This window comes from Drosophila suzukii, chromosome 2R (assembly GCF_043229965.1).
Source record: "Drosophila suzukii chromosome 2R, CBGP_Dsuzu_IsoJpt1.0, whole genome shotgun sequence".
Lineage (NCBI taxonomy): Eukaryota > Metazoa > Arthropoda > Insecta > Diptera > Drosophilidae > Drosophila > Drosophila suzukii.
Genome location: NC_092081.1, coordinates 8,167,450 through 8,187,575, shown reverse-complemented (window position 1 = coordinate 8,187,575; position 20,126 = coordinate 8,167,450). Strand labels below are relative to the sequence as shown.

General features: G+C 36.4%; 2 protein-coding genes across 5 annotated transcripts in view; both read right to left on the bottom strand.

The window, feature by feature from the left end:
* On the bottom strand, positions 1-2,534 carry LOC108008987 (uncharacterized). Its single transcript, XM_017072930.4, has 3 exons — positions 2,377-2,534; positions 1,168-1,241; positions 1-537 (listed from the first exon to the last, which is right to left on the bottom strand). The coding sequence occupies exons 1-3, from the start codon at positions 2,392-2,394 to the stop codon at positions 297-299; spliced, it is 333 nt and encodes a 110-aa protein (XP_016928419.1). The 5' UTR covers positions 2,395-2,534; the 3' UTR covers positions 1-296.
* An 8,680-nt stretch (positions 2,535-11,214) lies between these two features.
* Positions 11,215-20,126, bottom strand: part of Hr3 (Hormone receptor 3) — a 39,382-nt gene continuing 30,470 nt past the window's right edge. For 3 of the 4 annotated variants that reach the window (XM_036813483.3, XM_017074614.4, XM_017074615.4), the window contains exons 2-9: positions 17,005-17,232; positions 16,618-16,786; positions 16,247-16,416; positions 15,521-15,624; positions 15,302-15,448; positions 15,000-15,243; positions 14,792-14,942; positions 11,215-14,021 (exon numbers count right to left, since the gene is read on the bottom strand). In XM_036813483.3, the coding sequence (XP_036669378.2) occupies positions 13,901-14,021; positions 14,792-14,942; positions 15,000-15,243; positions 15,302-15,448; positions 15,521-15,624; positions 16,247-16,416; positions 16,618-16,786; positions 17,005-17,232 (1,334 nt within the window). In that variant the 3' untranslated portion in view covers positions 11,215-13,900. The remainder of the gene's footprint in view (positions 14,022-14,791; positions 14,943-14,999; positions 15,244-15,301; positions 15,449-15,520; positions 15,625-16,246; positions 16,417-16,617; positions 16,787-17,004; positions 17,233-20,126) is intronic. The other variant, XM_065863207.2, reaches the window with a different exon arrangement.

Below are 20,126 nucleotides of genomic sequence, written 5' to 3'. Positions count from 1 at the left end.
TTGTGCTTAAGTATAATATTTGTTTATTTTATTGCACTGGAATGTTCCTCTTACATCTAAGGGTTCTTTATTTTATTTTTACGTATTTCTCTTACGCACTAAAAACAGTGACAAATCAGACCCAGGATTGTGTTGTTTTTTTTTCTTGGCCTTCCCTTACGTATCGTACTCAAGCTGCCTCGTATTTTGGTTTATTTTCGTCTTAATCTGCGTAAATTGTATTTCATTTGATTTCATTTTCCACCCGCTGAGTGGGTGGTTGGGTGGTTGAGTGGGTGGTTCAGTGGCTCAGTGGCTCAGACAAAGGGATGCCGCGTGCGCCGCTTGGCCTTGATGGGGTACTCGTAGCCCTCGAAATCGTCGTCCTGGTCGTCCTCGTGGTTGTGGTGGTGGTGGTGGTGGCTCCGGCTGCTGTGGTGCTTCTTCGGCTCGTGGTGGTGCTCCTTGACCGGCACCGGAATGGGCAGCGGGACCTTCTTAATGACCGTCTTCGTGTGCACATGTGTGTGGTGCTTCACCGGCACGTGTATTCGGATCCTGGAAATGGTCGAATGGCCCATGAACATTGTTGCACAGCAAAAAATATATAAAACAAAGGAAGGGAGTCTATCAGTTGCACTCGGAGAAATTGACAGCTAATTTGTATGATCTTTAAATTTCTTGCTTTTTATGTTTATGTTGCATATAAATAGACTTAATTTTTTTCACTATGAACAAGGGTAAAAATATTACAATAGTTCTTTAAGAACTCTTTTGGTCCTTTGGTATTTTTCTAATAGTTCAGTTTTCCGTTTAAGTAGTTATTTTTAACTTGAAGTGCATTTGATAAAAGAAATCCATTAGTTCCAAAAACACCATTTATTTTAAAACAAGATTTCTAGTTTTTTCATCTTTGCATTAAATAAAAGAAATAAAATAATTAAAAACTAGTATTTATTTATAGTATTTTCTATAAATATTTTAGTATTTTATCTATTTAAAAAGAATGGTATTTCAAAACATAGTCTTTTTTCAATTTTAATTTTGCTTATCTCTGTTATTAATTCAGTTGTTCTTAAGAGAAAGGTATTTCGTTGAATGCAAAACATATAATTCCTATTAATATTTCTTGCGTATTATTTCCCAGTGTGGTCGTTAAAGGGGCGTGGCTGGTGGGCAGTTACTTACTTCAGCTTGTCGCTTGATGGATGGCCGTTTGCCAGTGCGAACATCATGCATGTGATGAACAGAAAGCTTAATGCCTGCAACGGAAACAAGTATAAAGATTACGTTTGGGTCGCCAACGTAAAGAGGTTATCGCCCCCTGTTTTTCCCCAAACAGCTCATAAACATCCAAACAATACAATTAGCATAATAATACGCATCCAAGGAGCTCATCTCCCTGTGCTTATTATTATTGGCAGGCGGATCTAACGATTCATCTTCAGATTCCTTCTTATGTGGGCGTGACAGAGGCTGTCAGTCGCACAGGAAGGACCATTTGGGCCTGGTCAACTCCAAATTGGTCGAGACAAAAATAAAGAAGTATTTTTCTAAATTTGCTCCATTAGAAACTGAAAGTCCTCAAGCCTAATTTTAGCTAATAGCTAGAGTTTAAAAAAGATAAACGATAGTCTAGTCACAAGGCCTAACATAACCATTTCAGAAAAAGATTATTTTAAGATAACAGCTTAAAATATTAAGCTATTGTATACATATAAAATTTGACGTAAAATAGTAATATTCTATTTACAAATTCGAGTTGTTGATTTTTCTTGTCAGTTAAAGTTTAAAGATTATTAAAGAACTCCAATTTTAAATCGAAGTCTTTTTAAAGTTGTCTATACATGTTTCCAAATCAAAAAAATTTAACTCATTTACTAAGCAGTTTATTGACATATTTTCCACAAGCTTATCACTTGGTTGGGAAAATATTTGCTCAATTTTCCGACCTTTTCACAATCACAAATTAAGTCCCTTTCACTTTGTTGGTCCCTTTACTATTTCACAAATGTGACTTTCCCTTTGTTGCACATTTTCGTTCAATTAACCGTTTATGGCCAACTTGAGAGTTCTTTTCATGTTTCCACATTTGGCGATCATAAAAAACAAATTAAGTTTTTGTGGTTATTTTCATTTTATTTTTCCGCCTTGTTTTATTCATTTCCCGAGGATTGGAGTCAATGAATTCGTTCCGAAATGAAAGCTTTTTATTTGCATATTTTTCGTGCACTTAACGCGGAATTATGTTGGGGACTTTCTAAGCTGGATTTAAATTTAAATATTTATTTTTATTGACTCCTTTTTTTTTGCATGCCAACACAAATATGTATTTTTTGAATGTTTACGCGTGCCTCTTCATTGTTTGCTCGTTTCGAAAATGTAATTAACACTTACTCCTTGGGGCAAATGCATTGTTATTCGCGATGTTTTTCTCGTTTTCTGTTTATTTTTTGCTATCTGCTCGCTGTTGTTTAATTGGATTAAAAGTGCGGATTTCGGCAAACCATCGTCGACGGGCGTAGAAATGGAATTGCTCTGGGACGCGGCGCCTGCATCCGCTTAAATATGAGGCAAAAAGCGAAGAAAAAAGTTATGAGCTACAGTGAAACGTGCCACAGACGGCCGCCTTGGCAGCACTTGCAGCCACAGTGCGGTGACGGTGACACGAAGTTGCTGAGTTGGAAACGAAGTAAAAACAAAAACATAATCAACTTGGCCCCAGGAGCCGGCGGAGGGGCGGCGGAAGTGGCCGGTCGGCGGGGTCTTGGCTAAAACTCGGGTTCGGACTTGTGGCCATGTTAGTTGCCGTCGGCCAAATCAGTCGGATCTGGTCGACTTGCCAAAGGCGCTGCAGTAAGTCAGGTCATTACAATAACAATGGGCTAATCCAAACATTTTGCTATCTTTTTTCATTGGGCTTAATTGTTTAAAGCAATTTGTTGTAACTTAGCAGTGTATTATAGAATACTTAAAACTATAACTAAAAAAAAATAATAAAAAGCATTTAAATTCAAATAACCTTTACAATACATATATACAGTTGGAAACGAAAGAGGCCAAGCTCAATTGATCCCAATTTGAGCATTGAACTTTCCACTAAGTCAAGGAGAAATGTTCTTGATATCAAGACGAAGCTGCTGAAACAATTTTGAATGCAAGATGAAAGTAATCCCAATTCTGTTTTTCGAGATAATATTGAAATCACTTCATCTCGAATTTTTAAAATTTAAGATTGATCTTGGCTGACTTTAGAGATCACAAGAACGTTATTGAGAACGTTTTTTTCTGTGTGAGGCCATCAAGACGAAAAATAAGTAAAACCGCTTTAAATAGCAGTATTAAACTTGATAGTAATTAAGTAATATTTATATATGATTACAAGTAAATGTTATATTTTTTGTAGAGATTATAATAATTTTATTAGTCTAGTAAAAATGTTAAAACATTCTAGCTTTTTTAATGTATTTATTATATTTACCAACTGAATTAAAATTTATGTTAGATTGGTATATAATTTTTATTACAATTCCATTAACTTCAGCAAATTGTGATTTAGTAGGGTATCTAGTTATCCTGACTTGATAGTGAAAACAAACGGCGCAAATAAACCGAGACAAAGCCAAAAAGCAAACGCACAGTAACCAGCAAAGTTAGACGACAACGGCCATCCAGAAAAACTGAGGCCTAAAGCCACAAGCTCTCGTACCGCCTGTCCCCCTCTCGCTCGCACTCGCTATATCCGCCGGGGCGGTGGAAAAGCCGCCGAACATGAAGATACTTTTCCGAAGCAAAGTGCGAGAGCAAGTGAGATGGGGCCCCACGTGTAATTGAAGCCTGTGCCTGAGTTAAACGCAGCGATTATGTCGGTCTGCCCGCCTCCAGCGTTCGGAAAATGAGGGGGCGGGCCAAAGGGGGAGGGGTGCTGGCGCCGGCAGCCGTTTGCAGTTGCAGTTGCAGTTTTCAGTTTCATTTGGCAGTTTTCACTTGCAGTGGCTGCCGCAGTGGCAGTGGCAAGGATTTGGCCAGCTTCCTGGTTAGGCATTTCGACTCGCATTCATTTGTCGCAAATTGAGTTGTGCGCTGAAATATGTCGTCGTGTCAACCGCACTTCCACAAAGAGAAAAAGTATCTGAAAGATTCAACCTATGATTGATTGCATCTTTCAGATACTTTTTCTCTTAAGCGTTTTAAATTGCCATTTATTTTTTAAGGTGATTTGGGTGGTATTTAATCGGTTTGTTAGTCGTCATTTAGTACTTGTCAGCCAGGATATTTGCACATATTAAAAGAAATTATTAGTAATTTTGGGGCTTTTGCAAATATTAAATATTAAAAAAGATGTAGAAGTGGGTAATACTTATTTTCTGCATGTTTTATTATTTATTCTGACAGCTACTATGGAAAAAGAATAACATATGTATGTATTGTACAATAAATTGGTACTTCATATTTAAAAAATAGTTAAAGGGACCTAGGTCGGAAAGTAACGATAATGTCAGTAATATTTAAGATGATCTTAAGTCTTAGACCTACTTATTAACTTATGTTAATACTATTTATCTATTTATATCTAAGCTTGAAAGAAATGCTAAGAAATTTATTAAAACAAGATTTTAGACCTACTTGATAACTTATGTTAGTACCATTTATTTATTTATATCTCAGTTAAAAAATAATACTTAGAAAATATGACATTTTAAAATCTACTTTAAACTAATAACGTGAATCAAGATGGTATTAAGATTTTATTATTTTCAAATATTGGAAATGTAAGGTTTTTTGAACATTTTTGAAATGTTAATTAAAGACTCGATTTTATTGCATTTTTTGGATTGGTAATTTAAAATCTAAATTATTTTTAAATTCTTGAAATGCAAATTAAACGAATTTTTTCGAAGTGCACCTGCACCCGCACCGACCTGCATTTGATAGCAATTTAAATGTGCACCGCGATGGCAATCCATTTGATTGGCCATTCTGGCCGCTGGGCCCGAATCGTAGGTACTTTAGCCATAGCCATGAATGTAATGCAGGAAGCGCTCCATTTCGGCCATTTCTACCATTTCAGCCAGCTAATCAACTGGTTTCACTGGCACGCCGCAATTGCATAACAATGACAAATCCAGACCGGCACGACACTTGGTCATTGTCTTCGCCTCGATGGCGACGGGCTCATCTAACATCCAACTAGTTTTGGCCGCTTTTTCTGCACTGTTCCGCCTGACATGATATAACTTTGATACCCACTTCCATGGTCTGCAATTGTTGATGATCGAGGAGGAAAGTTTTCTCCTCGCGGGGTTCCATCGCCAGAAGTTGGGCAATTAACACACACATTTTGATGATATAATCAAAAAAAGCGAGAAATTTGATCGGGCCATTTGACCGGTTCGGGCCACTTTTCCAGCATGATCGCGCAATTGCGAAAAAATGGTCAAAATTAATTGCATACAAAGTGGCTCGATTCGATGTGGTTGTTGGTTGACATGGGGTCATTAGCACCACATTCGCGTGGCTAATGGCAACATCAGCTGAAAAGACTTTTCTATTAATATGCCAAAGAAAGATCGAGAGTGGCGAATAAATAAAAAATATATAACAGGCTTAACAACATAGTATTATTAAATCTTCACAAAAATAGTTAACATTGTAGCCGTTAAAAGACATCAAGTTCATGAACATATATTTCATATATCATATCATAGAATGGAATGGAATTTTTAAGACCCTTGTACTTCAACTATATTTATTACTGAATTTATACAGAGACCCCCTGTTATATTTTTAAAATTGTTGTTTAATTACTACATATGCAAAGAAAGCAAAATAACCTAATCTCTCGGTATTTATGTTTCAGGAAAATTTTCCCATAATTGGACCATGGCCTCCAATTTAATTTTAGGTAATTTTTCATTTATGCCACAGGATAGCGATGTTTTTGGGTTATTTCTTGGGCAAGTAAGTATTGTAGAGCATTTTATTAAAAGATTATTCCTTTAGTTAAGCAGTTCATATGTTACTACCAAACATATTTAATATATTGAAAGTATCCCTATAAAAAAAAGTAGCCATAAATTTCTAAAACTTTGAGTCAAAGGTGATTTTTTTTTTAGAATAAGATTGCTTATTTAGTAAGTTTAGAGTGTTACAATAATTTAATTTTGGCAGAAGAATTTTTTTATTTTTAAAAAACAACTTAACTTTATTTAAAATAAATTATAATCATTTTATAATTTATAAAAAAAATTGACCAATGTCGAATACTTCTCTGAGTGTAGTTAATTTATTTTACCTGTGTTTCTAATGTCAATATAACTTTATCGACTTATAGAGCTTCAAGAAGTTCGACTCTACTTTTTCAACTAAAGACGTGGCTAGCATTATGCATTATATTAATATTCTCTTAACTTTTGAGTTTAACTGCAAAAGTGTAAGCCAAGTTGAAATGTTTATGTATATTTAATATTTGGCACAAGGCCAGGGCGAACTTTTCGCACCCTGACCAAAGATGAATATTGGAGATGGCCAGGGGCGAGGCCGCCAATGCAAACGAAAGTGGCGCTGCCAAATTTGCTTAACCTGTTGTGCCCGCGGCCTTTCACTGCGGAATGGATTGGCCGGCCCAAGGATTATCCAACCGAAAGCCAAAGCCCCGGAAACCGATACATCTGGCCAGGTTGTCTCCCCACTTCCTTTCGCAATAAATTTTCACTTAACTATGTCGATCAGCGCCGCATATGCGAATGCATGCAGCATGCAGCATGCAACATGCAACATTCATGTGCAACATCACCAGTCACCCCTTTTCCGAGTTTTCCCGACTTTTCCGACCACCACCCCATTCCGGTGGGTGGGTTTTGGGCGGCTGGTTGGTTTACTATTGTGTGTGACACAATTTTCCAGTTTACCAGTTACGCCTCGTAAGTTTAATTGACGGAAGCGCGTTAAAATTGCAGAGCCAAACCAGTGCTAAATGAAATAAAAAACATGCTTGGGGAAAATCAAAGTGGAAGCAAAGTGAAAATTTATGTATGCATTATGCATTTGCATACGCCAGTCGGCAGCCGCCAGAGTTTCCCGCTTCATTTACCCATTTGTAATTGATGACCATATTAAAGAGTTCGATTCGGATTAAGCCTTACTTTTGACCAGAAAACGAATCAGGTTTCGAAAGAAGGAAGGCTGATATAACGCTTTTCACACGCTTTTCCTTAATTAAACAAGTACAAGTTTTTATTATGTAGCTATGGCTATAAGTGGTGTTAATCACCAATTAATTTTAGCATATATATCTAAGGAATTTTCAGACTCGTAATTGATTAAACCAAATATTTTTGTTTGGAGAGGTATTATACATGTCTCTATTTGTTATGTCTGTATAATAGATTTTTTTGTAATAGTTGGTATATATTTAATAGTGCCTTTGGGTTAATCGAACTAGTTATTACCAACTATACCAACTTATTTTTAAAATTATGGGTATGGGTATACTTGGGTAGCATAGTGATTTTTGTCTCAAGATTGTTTAAGGAAATATAAAGACATTATACTAACTGTCTAAATAACTTGTGTGACAACTCTTTTATTTTTCATAAGTGTCAAACAAACCTACAGTTTCAGGTTTAAGCTTTTAAAATGATTTTGGGTGTTATACAGGGAAAACTAGCAAAAATCATTTAAAAAGTTAAAAATCACCTATACTGATGAATATATTTATAAAGATCTTAAAATCCAAGCTTTAAATTAAAGCAATTTTGTGCTTGGCCCAACTATTCCAGTACGATCTGAATAAAGTAGATAAATTCAACCTTTTGTCGCAGCAGCATCAGCAATTCCTTAGACGTCCTTGAAACTGGGATTCCCATCTGCCGGTGAATCAATTGCGAAGATTTAAGGATAAACTTGGAGTGTTTCTTGCATGGCAAACTATTTGCCCTGCTGACATCATGAAAAGTGACCTTGCCACAAGAATCGCAATGGAAATCGGAATCGGCAACTTGCCTCTAAGTATGTATGTATGTACAAGTGGCCATAAATCTAGTGCTGGCCACATGCGTACGTGTGTGTGATTTCGAGGGGGGGTGCTAGTGGTGCAAAAGTTTTACTTTGGCTAAAACATGGATTTGCCTTTAACGGGGCACGCAGGTGTCGTTGTGGTTGTTGCCACTCTGTTCTTGCGTATTGAAAAGCAACATACAACATTCTCGACTCTCGTATGCAGCACGTTTTTATGGCCTCAGAGACTGAGAACTGAGAAACTGAGGATGCCAATTGACCAACATGGGGGTGCATTAATTTATGGCCATCAAAAGCGAGTTAGACGATTGAGCATTTCGGTTTCGGCCCCACAAGTTTGCTGTACTTAGCAGAAATCCAGCTTACTGGGGTCCCCAAATCGACCACAATGTTTTGGCCTTCTGGAGACATTTTCCTCCGCCCAGCGGGTTTTCCCTCCATGGCCCCATGATCGCATACACTTGACTGCAATCGACCTAAATAACATGGGAATTTGTGTAACCATTCCTCTAGAATGACTTTGAGTTAGCTTTACGAGGTTAGTCCCCCTGATTTATTTACCACCGGCTTATTTAACTTGGTGCTTATGTGTGTTTTCGGTCTTAAGAAATGTAAATAACTTGTTTAAAACCATTTAAATATCATGCAAAATTGAATTTACATATTCAAGTGTGCTGCACAAATCTCTTTCAAGCAAATACCAACCAAATTTGTATGGCCCTTAATTCGGAATTAGGTTTAAAGTTAACCAAATATTCAATATTTCAACCATTTCAATTTGAGGTCTCTGAATTAAGGTATATATTATTTACATGCTGTTCGTTCTCTCATTGAATGGTTCAAAATTCAGTCTATAATTATATATACATATAGGTGGGTATATAATATTATTTTATATAATATACCTATTACTAAGTACGTACGTACACAGAGAAAATTCTAACGTTCTCATCTGAATTGAAAATGTTCTTAAAAATAAAACAACATATTTAAATTGAAATTTCTTTTTATTTTGCTCGAATCAAGTTGAATTGGTGGTATATCTCAACAAAAAAACTATTAGTCCAGTCAGTAGTGTATACTTATCAAAAGTTGTTAAATAAACTCAATTTAACTTTTCTCTTCTCACCATTTCGTTCTAATATTGAGAACATTCATACCAAAATGTACTTACACGGTTTTGAAGAACGAATGTTCTCAATTCAAGAACAATGTTCTTGGATATTTCCCTCTGTGTAGATATCTAATATTAATTTATATCCTACCATTAAGTTTAACAACCTTACTATAATCATCAAATAATGAAAATATCCAGAGTATGTTTAATTCCATCCTGTTAATCCTGCAAAACTTTTCGATTTGTTCAAGTAAAGATGCGGACATGTTGGCTTAAAATTAAACTTAAAGAAGCTGAAAAAACGGATAATCTTACTTGATACCACTTGTAAGCCCCAGATGTCTTACTGTTCATTTCCAGTAAATTTTAGTTGGCTGATTTATAGCCACTTTATAATGGGGGTAGCCCCTTTGTCCACTTCCGTGCGAATATCTCGACACATTTCCTGTCTTTGATGGCCAATGCCTGCACTTCCCATCCGAACTGATTGACGTTTTATTAATGTGGATTATAAGCGCATCGAACAATGCCGTTGGCCAATTAATAAAATTTTTAATTGGAAAATCGTCATAATAAAGGCCATTAAAAGTCGTCTTCTCCCCTGACCCGCCATCCATCGAATTTCCCAAGTAAACGCTTTTGAAAATGTTTTCTTTATGATTTTCTTTTGTTTTCTCTTTTGGTTTGGTGTTGTTTTTTTTTTGTTTCGTTTTGTATAATTCAGATTACATTTTATTGTTAAGAATGAATTGAATTACTTCGGCTCTTTGCCAAACTCTGCATCTTCAATAGCGGCTTGAAAGGCATTTCCAGCACTTTTTTGTCGGATATTCTGGGATTTTCTTGGTTTCACCATTTGATGCTTGCCTTTTTCTGCGTTCTGTGTTGAATCATAATAATCGTAATAATCATAATGCAGAATGACATAATATATATATAATCTGTTCCATATATATGCGTGTATATGTATCGAGATTCATATATATATATATGTGTGTATATATAATTCGATTTACCTAAAAACAATTTACAAATATATAAAAACGAATTCACCTAGTAAACTAAAGCTACACGTGTGTGTGTGTGAGTGATGTGTTGTGTTTTTGTGAGAGTGTGAGTGTGTGATAGTTTATAAAAAAATGATTTCCTAGCCTTTTTATGCACGTGGTAACATATCTTTTATTCCTGTTTGATGGCTAATGTTTACTCTGTCTCTGTTTTTATACAACATTTGAGTGCCTCCAACTTTGTATTTGTTTACAACCGATCTACATACACAAATAATATATTGGTTTATCTGTTGATTTCAGTTTTATTTATGTTCGTGCCCTGGCATTAAAAAACTGAATAGTATTGTTTGAAATTAAACATGCTCTGAGTCTACCTTGCCCAAATATAAATAACAAAATTTGCAGACCAATGGATGTTACTCATACGCCACGTTGTACGATTGGGGAAAGTCATAATGTTCTTGAAAAGAGTTCTGAACACTTAAGAAGTACAGTGATTATTGGGTTAGAAAATAAATTTACTTGTTTAAAAAAAAATAAGGTAAAAGTTGTACTTCGAATTTTTTATAATTTATCTAAAAATTGTTAGGAATATTGCATCATATTATATTATATTTAAATTATACTAAATAACTCCAATTTTTCTGTTATATTTCCAGATTAGTAACTTTAAATTGGGCAATAAAAAAGTAACCATTTTTAAAATTAAACATAGTTTTAACAAACTTAATCAAATGATTTTAATGTATTAAGTTATATAATTCATTCTCGCCAATATTCACTGTACCCCTTATTTTATTCGACTGCCTTTTCGTATTGCTTCTTTGTGCACCGTAAAAAATGAATGATTTTATGCAAATGTGTGTGAGAAAGCTCCTGTTTGCACTTGATAATTTGTAACTGTCACTCGCAGCTTTTCCCATTAGCCTGTGTGAGTTTGTGAGAGAGTGTGTATCTGTGTGTGAGGTGTGTGTTTATGTGCAACAGTCGGCCTAATGCTACTTAATCATATATATAATATATAATTTGCCTTCTCTTCTTTATAAGTTTTTTTTTGGTTTCGTATAATTAATTGTTTACCTCTTTCGGTTTCTGTTTTTTTTTTTTTAGATCCAGAATTCCCCTTTCAGTTTTATAGCTTCTGTTCATTTTATTTCACTTTTTAATATGGGACTTCTGATTTTTGTCGGTTTCTCTTGTTTTTGTTTTTCTGTTTTATATAAATGTAAATATCGTAACATAATATTTATGCCGTATATATGCTAAATTTAAATATAAATGTACTCATTTTACACCTTGTCGAGTTCGCGATCATCTGTTATTCTTTAAAAATTTAACCGTTTCTCTCTCTAAAAACTTAGCATACAAATTTAACAATACATATATCATTTAAAGATACATTTATGTTTTTCTTGCCATCGACCGCTCAAACCAACTTAACTTCAATTTATATTATAGATTAACTTTGTGTCGTCGGTTTATTTAATTAATTTTCTTTATTATGGGTAATTTTTAACAAAGTTTTTGTTTTGTTTTTGGGGATATTTTTGTTTTGAGTTTGAAAGCTGCTCCCTTGCTTTGTATAAATTAAAACTAGTTTTGTATTCTCTATATTGTATATATGGTTTGTATATATATAAAGTACTTTAGGTTTCTTTCTTTTTGTTTTTTGTTTTGTAAGGCCAAAAATGTCGAACTTAAATATGTCCAAATCGATCGATTACATTAACATACATTTTGTTTCAATTGAAATATTCATGTCCTCGTCCCAGTTCTATGTAAGCTAGTGTAAATATTTCTCGCTTGGTTTTGGGGGAAAGGATTTTCAGAGAATTTGCAAAATAATGTTGTTCTTTTTGTGTGGAATTTGCAAAATGTAATTTATTTCATTTGTTTTTAGTTCTTGTTGTATACATTTTATTTATAATTTTCCTTGCTATAATTAAAGTTAATTAATATTTATGCCTGCCTGCTGAAATTTCCTCTTGAATATTTACCAAAAAATGTTTTGATTAAGCTTTAAATTTAGTAAAAGTGTGGGGTTTTTTTTTGGGGGGGGGGGGTGCGTTGGGCATTAAGCAAGTGGGCGGGCGGGAAGGGGGCGGGGTTTATTTAAGACACACCAATTATCACCTACTATCCAATGTGTTTGTTGTTGTTTCGTTTACTCTAAGTTTAACTAATTTATGTAATGTAAGCATGTGTGTATATGCGTGTATGTGTGTGTGTATGCGTGTGTGTGTGTGTAACGTCTTTGTATAGTCAGTCAGTTATATAATTGTATATAGTTAAATGTATCAACCAAAAAAGTTGCCGTTTGCTTGTCTTTATATTTTTTATTTTTCTGAAGATTTCTTTCCCATTTTTTCTCGATTTGTGTATTGAACTCCATTTGAATTTCTGCCAGGATCTGCGAAGGATGGGGGCGTGGGGAGGGGGCGTGGCATGCTGTCGGGGTCGGTCCGTCAGTCTGTTTTGGTTTTCATTTTATTTAAGTTTAAGTCTTAGAAACAATAAAAGTTTGTAATTATGCGTAGGATTTCATATCAAAAGTTTTTGTTTTTCGTTTTATTTCACTTTATTTTTACTAAACCTTGGAACCGGATTGGGATTTTTCTATCATGTATATATATATATATATATATATAGATATATATAGTCCTATATATACGTGTGTGTATGTACGTAATTATGTTATATTTAAGAAACTAATAAAAAGTTGTTTTTAAACAAAATATTGCATACTTTTATGTGCTTGCTTGAAATTTTCTGGTTTTCTTTCGATTTCTCGCTCACTTTAACTGCTACTTTCTTCACCTCCTTAACTTTCTTTTTTGCTTCCTAATCCTTAATCTTCTTCTCTCTGTTTCCTTTCTCTTCGTCTTATGTAAAATGTAAAAACGTAACGGTAAATTGTAAATATATTGTAATTGCATTAATCAATATAATTATAAGAACACATTTTCCGAGATATTCGATTTAGTTGTTTACAAAGAAATAATGTTGTTGGGCATATAACCGATAAGACATAGTTATACATACATCTGCAGTATATATAATACACATACTTTAGTTACAACGTAAGGCAAAGACAACCTAGGCGGGATCGGAATCGGGATTCAAATGGGGGTTTAACGTTAACCGAACTAAAGTTTTAATGGTTGACCCATGGGTTCTGGTTCTGGCGAATGCGGTGTAGAGAATTTCGCTTGGTTTTAAGTACTTAGTCAATCTGATTTGCTCGGGTCTGGATATGAGAGTTGGGAAGTTACATATACATACTGGTGTATAGAGTATAACCTCGAAAATCAGAGTTTTTGATGCCCCTTGCTCGAAATGCAATCGGTTACGTTTTCGGTTTCGGTTCTCTACGAAGCAAAAGTCTTAACTGAGTTAACAATATTTTTGAAATATTTTCCCTTCCCTTTTTTTGCGTCATCCGCTCTGTCATATATAATATATATATGTATATAGATAGAGTTCTTTTTTTTAAGTGAATCCTTGGCGAGGATCACATCCTTGGTTGTATGCTAGCTTAAATCATGATAAAGTTCTCTTGTATCTGCTGCATTCGCGATAGCAATCGCAATCGCAGTGCAGTGCAGTTTTTTACGCAAATAATTATTGTTGCCGCATCCTGCGGCCCTCAGTCCTCGAGCAGCGTTGGCTGCTGCTGTCCGGCAGGGGGCGCCACCGGCGGCAGGACACATCCGGTGGCAGCCGCATCCTCGGCAACGTCGTCCGCGGTCGTCTCCAGGAACGGCTGCTGCTCTTGTTATGTCAGGTCCTGCTGCGAATCTATCGAGAACAGCTCCTTGTAGAGCGCCGGGAATACGACGTTCGGGTGCTGCAGCTTGAACTTGCTCAGCGATTCCATGTGCAAGATGGAAATGTCGCTGGAAAATTATAAAAAATGTTTCGTCATTAGTATGTGCTTTTATAAGGATACCTTCCTAACAAGTGCTTTAAAAAAATGATTTTACCTATGCATGTATAAAAAATTTCGTATTCTACTCAATCTTTTGGTTGCTAAGAATAATATCCAAAGATATCCCTAATTAAAGGATTTTATTGTAATGATCAATGCTTTAATGAGTTTATATAGGTATATTTTTTTCCGAATTTGTAACCTCTAAATAAATCTTATAAAAATACTGATACGACAAATTTTGTATAAATATTATGTGTAATATTATAAATGTAATAAGACAGTATTCAATATTGAAACCAATGTATGAACTTACGAACTGTCCAAATCACATTTATAATATTACACATAATATTTATAAAAAATTTGTCGTTTCAGTATTTTTATAAGATTTATTTAGAGGTTACAAATTGGAAAATCCAATTCTATTTAAATAAAGCTATCCTCCCGAAACTAAGAATCAAAGTATAGCAAAATTCACTTTAAGGATTATCATAAGATTGAATCTCATTTAATTTTTATAACACTAAATTGATTTGCCAAGGTAAATTGGAGATCTCTAGTAATATAAAATTACGGAAATTCGTATGCGCGTTGTGGATGATGTTATGGAAAAGCTTATTCTTCAGTAAGATCTTTCCAAATCTGAATTTCTTGTAGAATCTAACATCGTTATCTAACTAATTTTTTTAGGTACTTTTTTGAAAAGCACTGTGATTATCCCTCCTAGTAACCTACCGGAAATTGGGTATGTTGTTCAGCAGTGTGTCCAGCACGGTGACATCGCCCTTGAGCGGCGCATGATTCGTTTCCAGCTCCTGCCGAATCGCATTCATGCTTAGATTGAAAAGCCTCTGTATTTCCGTATTACCACGCACTCCATTGCGTTCTAGAGACAAAACATATTAGATATGGATAGATCATATAGGAAATAAGATAATCCCACCTGGCCAGAGCAGCACTAAGCTCTGATACAGCGCCAGTTCGGTTTCAGTCAGTTTGAGTTCGGCTATCGACTTGGCCGTTTGGAAGATGCGCGACACCAGACGCATCTCCTCCGAGTCGGATGTGTAGAAGGCCTCCTGGGGCAGCATCACATCGCCGTAGAGAACCGCGTTCTGTGAGAGATCTAGCAGTCTGGACATGCGAACAATCGCCAGCTCAAAGGAGCCCGTCTTCAGCAGTAATATCTGCGAATAAACAGGGGATTAATAACCTATTCATTGGGCTTAAAGATATGACACTCACCTGATCGTCCTGACTCAGGCGCATGAATCCCGGTATTAGCTTAGCAAATTCGATTATGTTCTGTATCATTTGTGTAAGCTTCTCGGCGCAGTCCAGCCAAAGTTCCTCTTGGCCCAGATTCTTGTAGTAGAGAATGCGCGACACATCCTACACAGCAAAAAACAGTGCAATTTGTATTTATTCAAGGTATACTTTCGGGGTTTGTAGATAAAATCTTACCGGCTGCTTTCGGAACATGTCGTGCACAGCTTCCAGTTTGGTATTTGTGTTGGCATGCGCCTCCGCCAGCGTCTTGATCAGCACATCGTTGATATCGCCATCCGCTAAGGAGGTATATAGAGAAATTATTATAGATGATTTAAAAAACTTTAAAAGTTATTAATAAAGGCTTCATTCACCAGTACGCCCCTTACTTTTATTTTGGTATATCTTCGTATTGACTATGTTTTCAACCCGAAATTAAAAAGAGAATATACAGAATTCCTGAAAAACTGTCTGTTTAAGCTAAGTTACTATTGGTAAATATTCGACCAATTTGTTAAGCAATTAAAAACACAACATCATAGGGAGTAAATATTTTTGTAATATTTGAAAAGTTAATCAATTAAAAGTCACTTGCCTATTTAAAATAATAAGATTTATTAGAGGGGTCATATTTTTAATACTTTTTTATTATAGTTTTCTTTTCTTGTTTTAAAAATACTACCATGGAACTAGTTTAAGCGATATTTCTTTAAAAAGAAGAAGTTATGAACACTTAAATAAGTATAAATCACATTCGAGTAAAGTTAAGTTACTTATAAGCATTCTTTATAAAACAGTAACTATATTGTATTGTACTATTAAAATAACTTTTATATTTGGATTCTAGAGGAAAGGTTTGTAAATACCAATCCTTTTTAGCACACTTTTTGGGTAATCCCCTGAAGATACATCCCCACTCACCGTGACTAATAAATTCGGGATCGATTATTGTACTGCGCGGCTCGTAGGTGGTGCTGTCCACGTAGTCCGCCGAGATGTCGTACTGCATGGTCTGCTGGGGCGTCACGGATGCCGAGTATCCGTAGGGACTGCCGTAGCCCACCTCGTTGTTCGAGTAGCCGCCGCTGTAGCTGAGTGACAAGAAGGGCATTACGGGTCGGGATCGGTGATGGCGGGCGGGGGAGAGAAGAGCAGACGAGAGGAGGGAGATAAAGAGCGAGGTCACCAGGTGGATAACGGTTCAAAGGTCGTGGGGTCAGGGGCAGGGGCAGGGGCGGTGGTTCAGGGGCGAATCAATATGGGGGGTCATTCTCATATCGGTCATACTGCACCTGTTGTAGTTGTTGTGATGCAGCTGGTCGCTGCTCGAGGGCGTCTGGGTGTCGTAGACGGAGCTGTCTGGTGCCGCGTCACTCTGGGCCCTCATCTGGGCCTTGTGGAAGCGGACCTCGTCCTCGACCTTCTCGCGCTGCTTCTTGGACATCCTGCCGAACTTTACAGCTGCAAAGGGGGTGTGGTCAAGGGGGCGGGATTAATACATTAATGTAGTGCTGACAAAGATCACTGGCACCCAGGGAATAATGAGGCAGTTCAATTGGGAAGAGATCCATAAAGGGAATTATAAATATATACTTTATCTAAAAATGGAAAACTTATGAAAACCAATTGAACTCCCTAAAAATTTCGCCTGAGTGCTCTGCTCAACACTTTTTACAGACCATCACGACTCATTCCCAGTTTTAGGCACTTTTGCAGTCTACAGTATTGACAGCGGTTGCGATTAACACGGTCCACCACACATTGCTTGTTGCGCGGACACTGGTAGTTCACCACGGAGCTCTGCGACCTTCGGAAGAACCCCTTGCAGCCCTCGCAGGTGATCACGCCGTAGTGCACGCCGGATGACTTGTCGCCGCAGACTTTGCACGGAATTATCTCAATTTGAGCTGCAAAGATAGGATGGGAAATAGTGTGTTAGAGAGGTATTTTAAATATATCTAAATTTAAATAATAATAAGGATCCTAAATAATAATTAAAATACTTAGGAATTTGTATAGTTTGAGAGTATTTGCCTATAGCTTTATAACAAAACGAGTCTATTGTTTATATTAGATCATATACATTTCGAATCTTTCAATGTTATAAAGTATATGTAATTATGACCATATGACACTTGTTCAAACTTGAAATAACTGACTGGATTAGTAGAATAGAATAATACCTAAATATGAATTTATAAAATGTTCTCGAACTGTAAAAATCTTCTTAAGGAATTATGTTTGTGCCTTAAAAAATTGTTAAAAATTTTTACCTTGATAATATGTTATATTTATCTTAAATAAAAATGGTTAAAGTAAAGTTTCAAAACCATTACAGCATTTAAGGCATTATGTTCATCCACTAATATCTTGAAGTTGGGGGCCTCAAGTAATTTCCGATAGTGAACGCCCCGCAATTACAATCAATGGATTTCCCGATGCCAGCCTATCCATTGTCGGAGTTCAGACAAAGCCACTTCGACCCCAGAGAACTATTGCGCAATATTGTAATGTATTATCCATGCAGCACAATGCAGGCGGTACCTTAAGCCACTTGTCTGCCCAGACAATAAAGAATACCCATACCCATACAGCAGTTGCGGAAAAGGGAGGGGGGATTGTCAGAGGGGGAAGGGAGATAGTGCGACAGCTGTTCGGATTTCCCTTGCAATCCGCAATCCTTTCAGCGGTGATGCAATTTCCTGATCAACAGCAGTGCACCATCGCATCGCTGAGAACTGGTTCACGAAGAGAATTAAAATTTGCCGCAATTTACACTGGCCGGCATAAGGCACAAGTATTCTTGGCAGTTTGAGTGAACAATCCCATTAGTTTATATCTTACATTTTAGACATAAATATTAATTTATATGTAGCTGAAAACTCGTTTTTAATCATCGTTGATTAATATGAATTTTAAAGCTTTGAATGAAGAATCTATAACACATAATATGTATCTTATGAATTTTATTTCAATTTCCATTACTCGAAGTTCCTTTCATTGAAGACTATTAAAAGTCAGAAAGACAGATAGACAGTTCGATATAAAGCTAGATGCACGGAAAGATATTTAGATAGATAGATAGATAGATAGATAGATAGATAGATAGATAGATAGAAAGATAGATAGATAGATAGATAGATAGAAAGATAGGTAGACAGGTATATGGATAGATAGATAGATAGTAAGATAGAAAGACAGTAAGATAGGTAGATAGATAGACAGAAAGGTAGATAGATAGATAGTCAGCAATTGATAGTATAAATGCAGTGTCTTCAATGCCGTGTAATGTATTCTATAATTCTGTCTCCATTATTCCACATTATTATGCAGCAGATTTTCCCTTGATTTAGGAAAGTTCAATCGTATTATTTCAATCCGAAAGGTAACTAATGTCTTACTTTTAGGTAAAAATTTCAAATATATGAAAAACATATCTACAAATTAAGATGTTGTAGTTGTTCAGATTACGCATTATCCCATGCATCTAACACTCGATTCAGTTTTAAAGTAGCCCCAACTCTTGCAGCCTAGTGTAGACTTAAAAGCCAGTACGCGAGAGCGAGAGAGTGGAGGAGCGAGGGAGAGAGAACGAGCGGGCAGATTGGTCTCGTCTGGCGGCGGTATTGTGTAATCTAGGCGCTTTGCCTTGCGTATTTGTGTTTGTGTTTACCCACGAGGATGAAAGATGCGCGCTGAACCGAACGCACACAACTACAACAGCCGACGCAGCAGCATCCGCAGCAGCAGCGACGCCAGCAGCGCAGTCAACGCCGGCAGAATGGGGGGCTCACAAAAAAAAAAGAAAAACAACAGCGCAGCTTGAAAAATGTGCCAAGCGCTGACGCTTTTTTCTTTTCTTTTTCTTTTTTTTTTGTATCGGATCGGAGAAATGTGTGACAGATGATGAGTGAGTGAGTAACCCGACTGACTTTGTGTGAGTGAGTGACTGAATGTTTTTCAAGTGTCAATGAACTTTTCCCACACGGCAGTATCTCACACACACACACACTCAGATGCCATCAGCATTCTCGGCGAGCGAAGAAAAAGAAAACAAAAACAAAATCGAAAAGAAAGTTCTCTGCGCCGGAGACTCTCTTCGATTACCCCTCTCTTTCGCGTGGGGGCTCTCTCTTAGATCCTAAGAGACAGAGCCATTCTCTTTCGTTGCAACTGAGCGGGCAGACAGATATTTAATTATAATAGAATGTGTGTCGTCATCGGTGAAAAACAGGGGTTTTAATGGGGTCTTTTAAGGGGGGGTGGTGGTGGGCTCACTTAAGCCGCCTTAAACTTTTATCGTTCTCGGGCATTACGAAATACAACTCGAAATACTTGCACGGAAAGTGCAGTATTTGTAAGGCCTTTCCCCCGAAAACATATAAATCTTTATCTCAAGTACCAGAGGAATGTGCGTGTTTATGGGTCTTCAGACAGATAAGTCGGGGGTAACTGCACTAAAGAGCGCGGCAAAGAGAGGGGCGCATTTACCGTTATGACAAGTAAAAGCTTCAAAACCTTACAGGCCATTCCCACTCATTTGTATGCAGTTCAGGAAATCGATAACTCAGGCGACATCACTTACTCACTTACCTTTAAAGGTGGAAGTATCTTTTTTTCGGCAAAAAAATATTTTGTATCTATGTATCTTTAACAAGTAAAACAGATATTCCTTAGCTGACTATAGTTTAGATCCAATATTTTTATTGCTACAAATTGTTTTTAATATCTTTTTTACACCTTAAAAAATTTTAAAAACCATCTTATCATTAGAAGCCAAAATGAAGCCAAAATGTCTGGC

Bases quoted from the DNA above. Each gene is read 5' to 3' on its own strand.
- LOC108008987 (XM_017072930.4), bottom strand. The intron at 538-1,167 runs GTAAGTAACTGC...GACCATTTCCAG, and splicing joins CCATCAAGCGACAAGCTGAA to GATCCGAATACACGTGCCGG.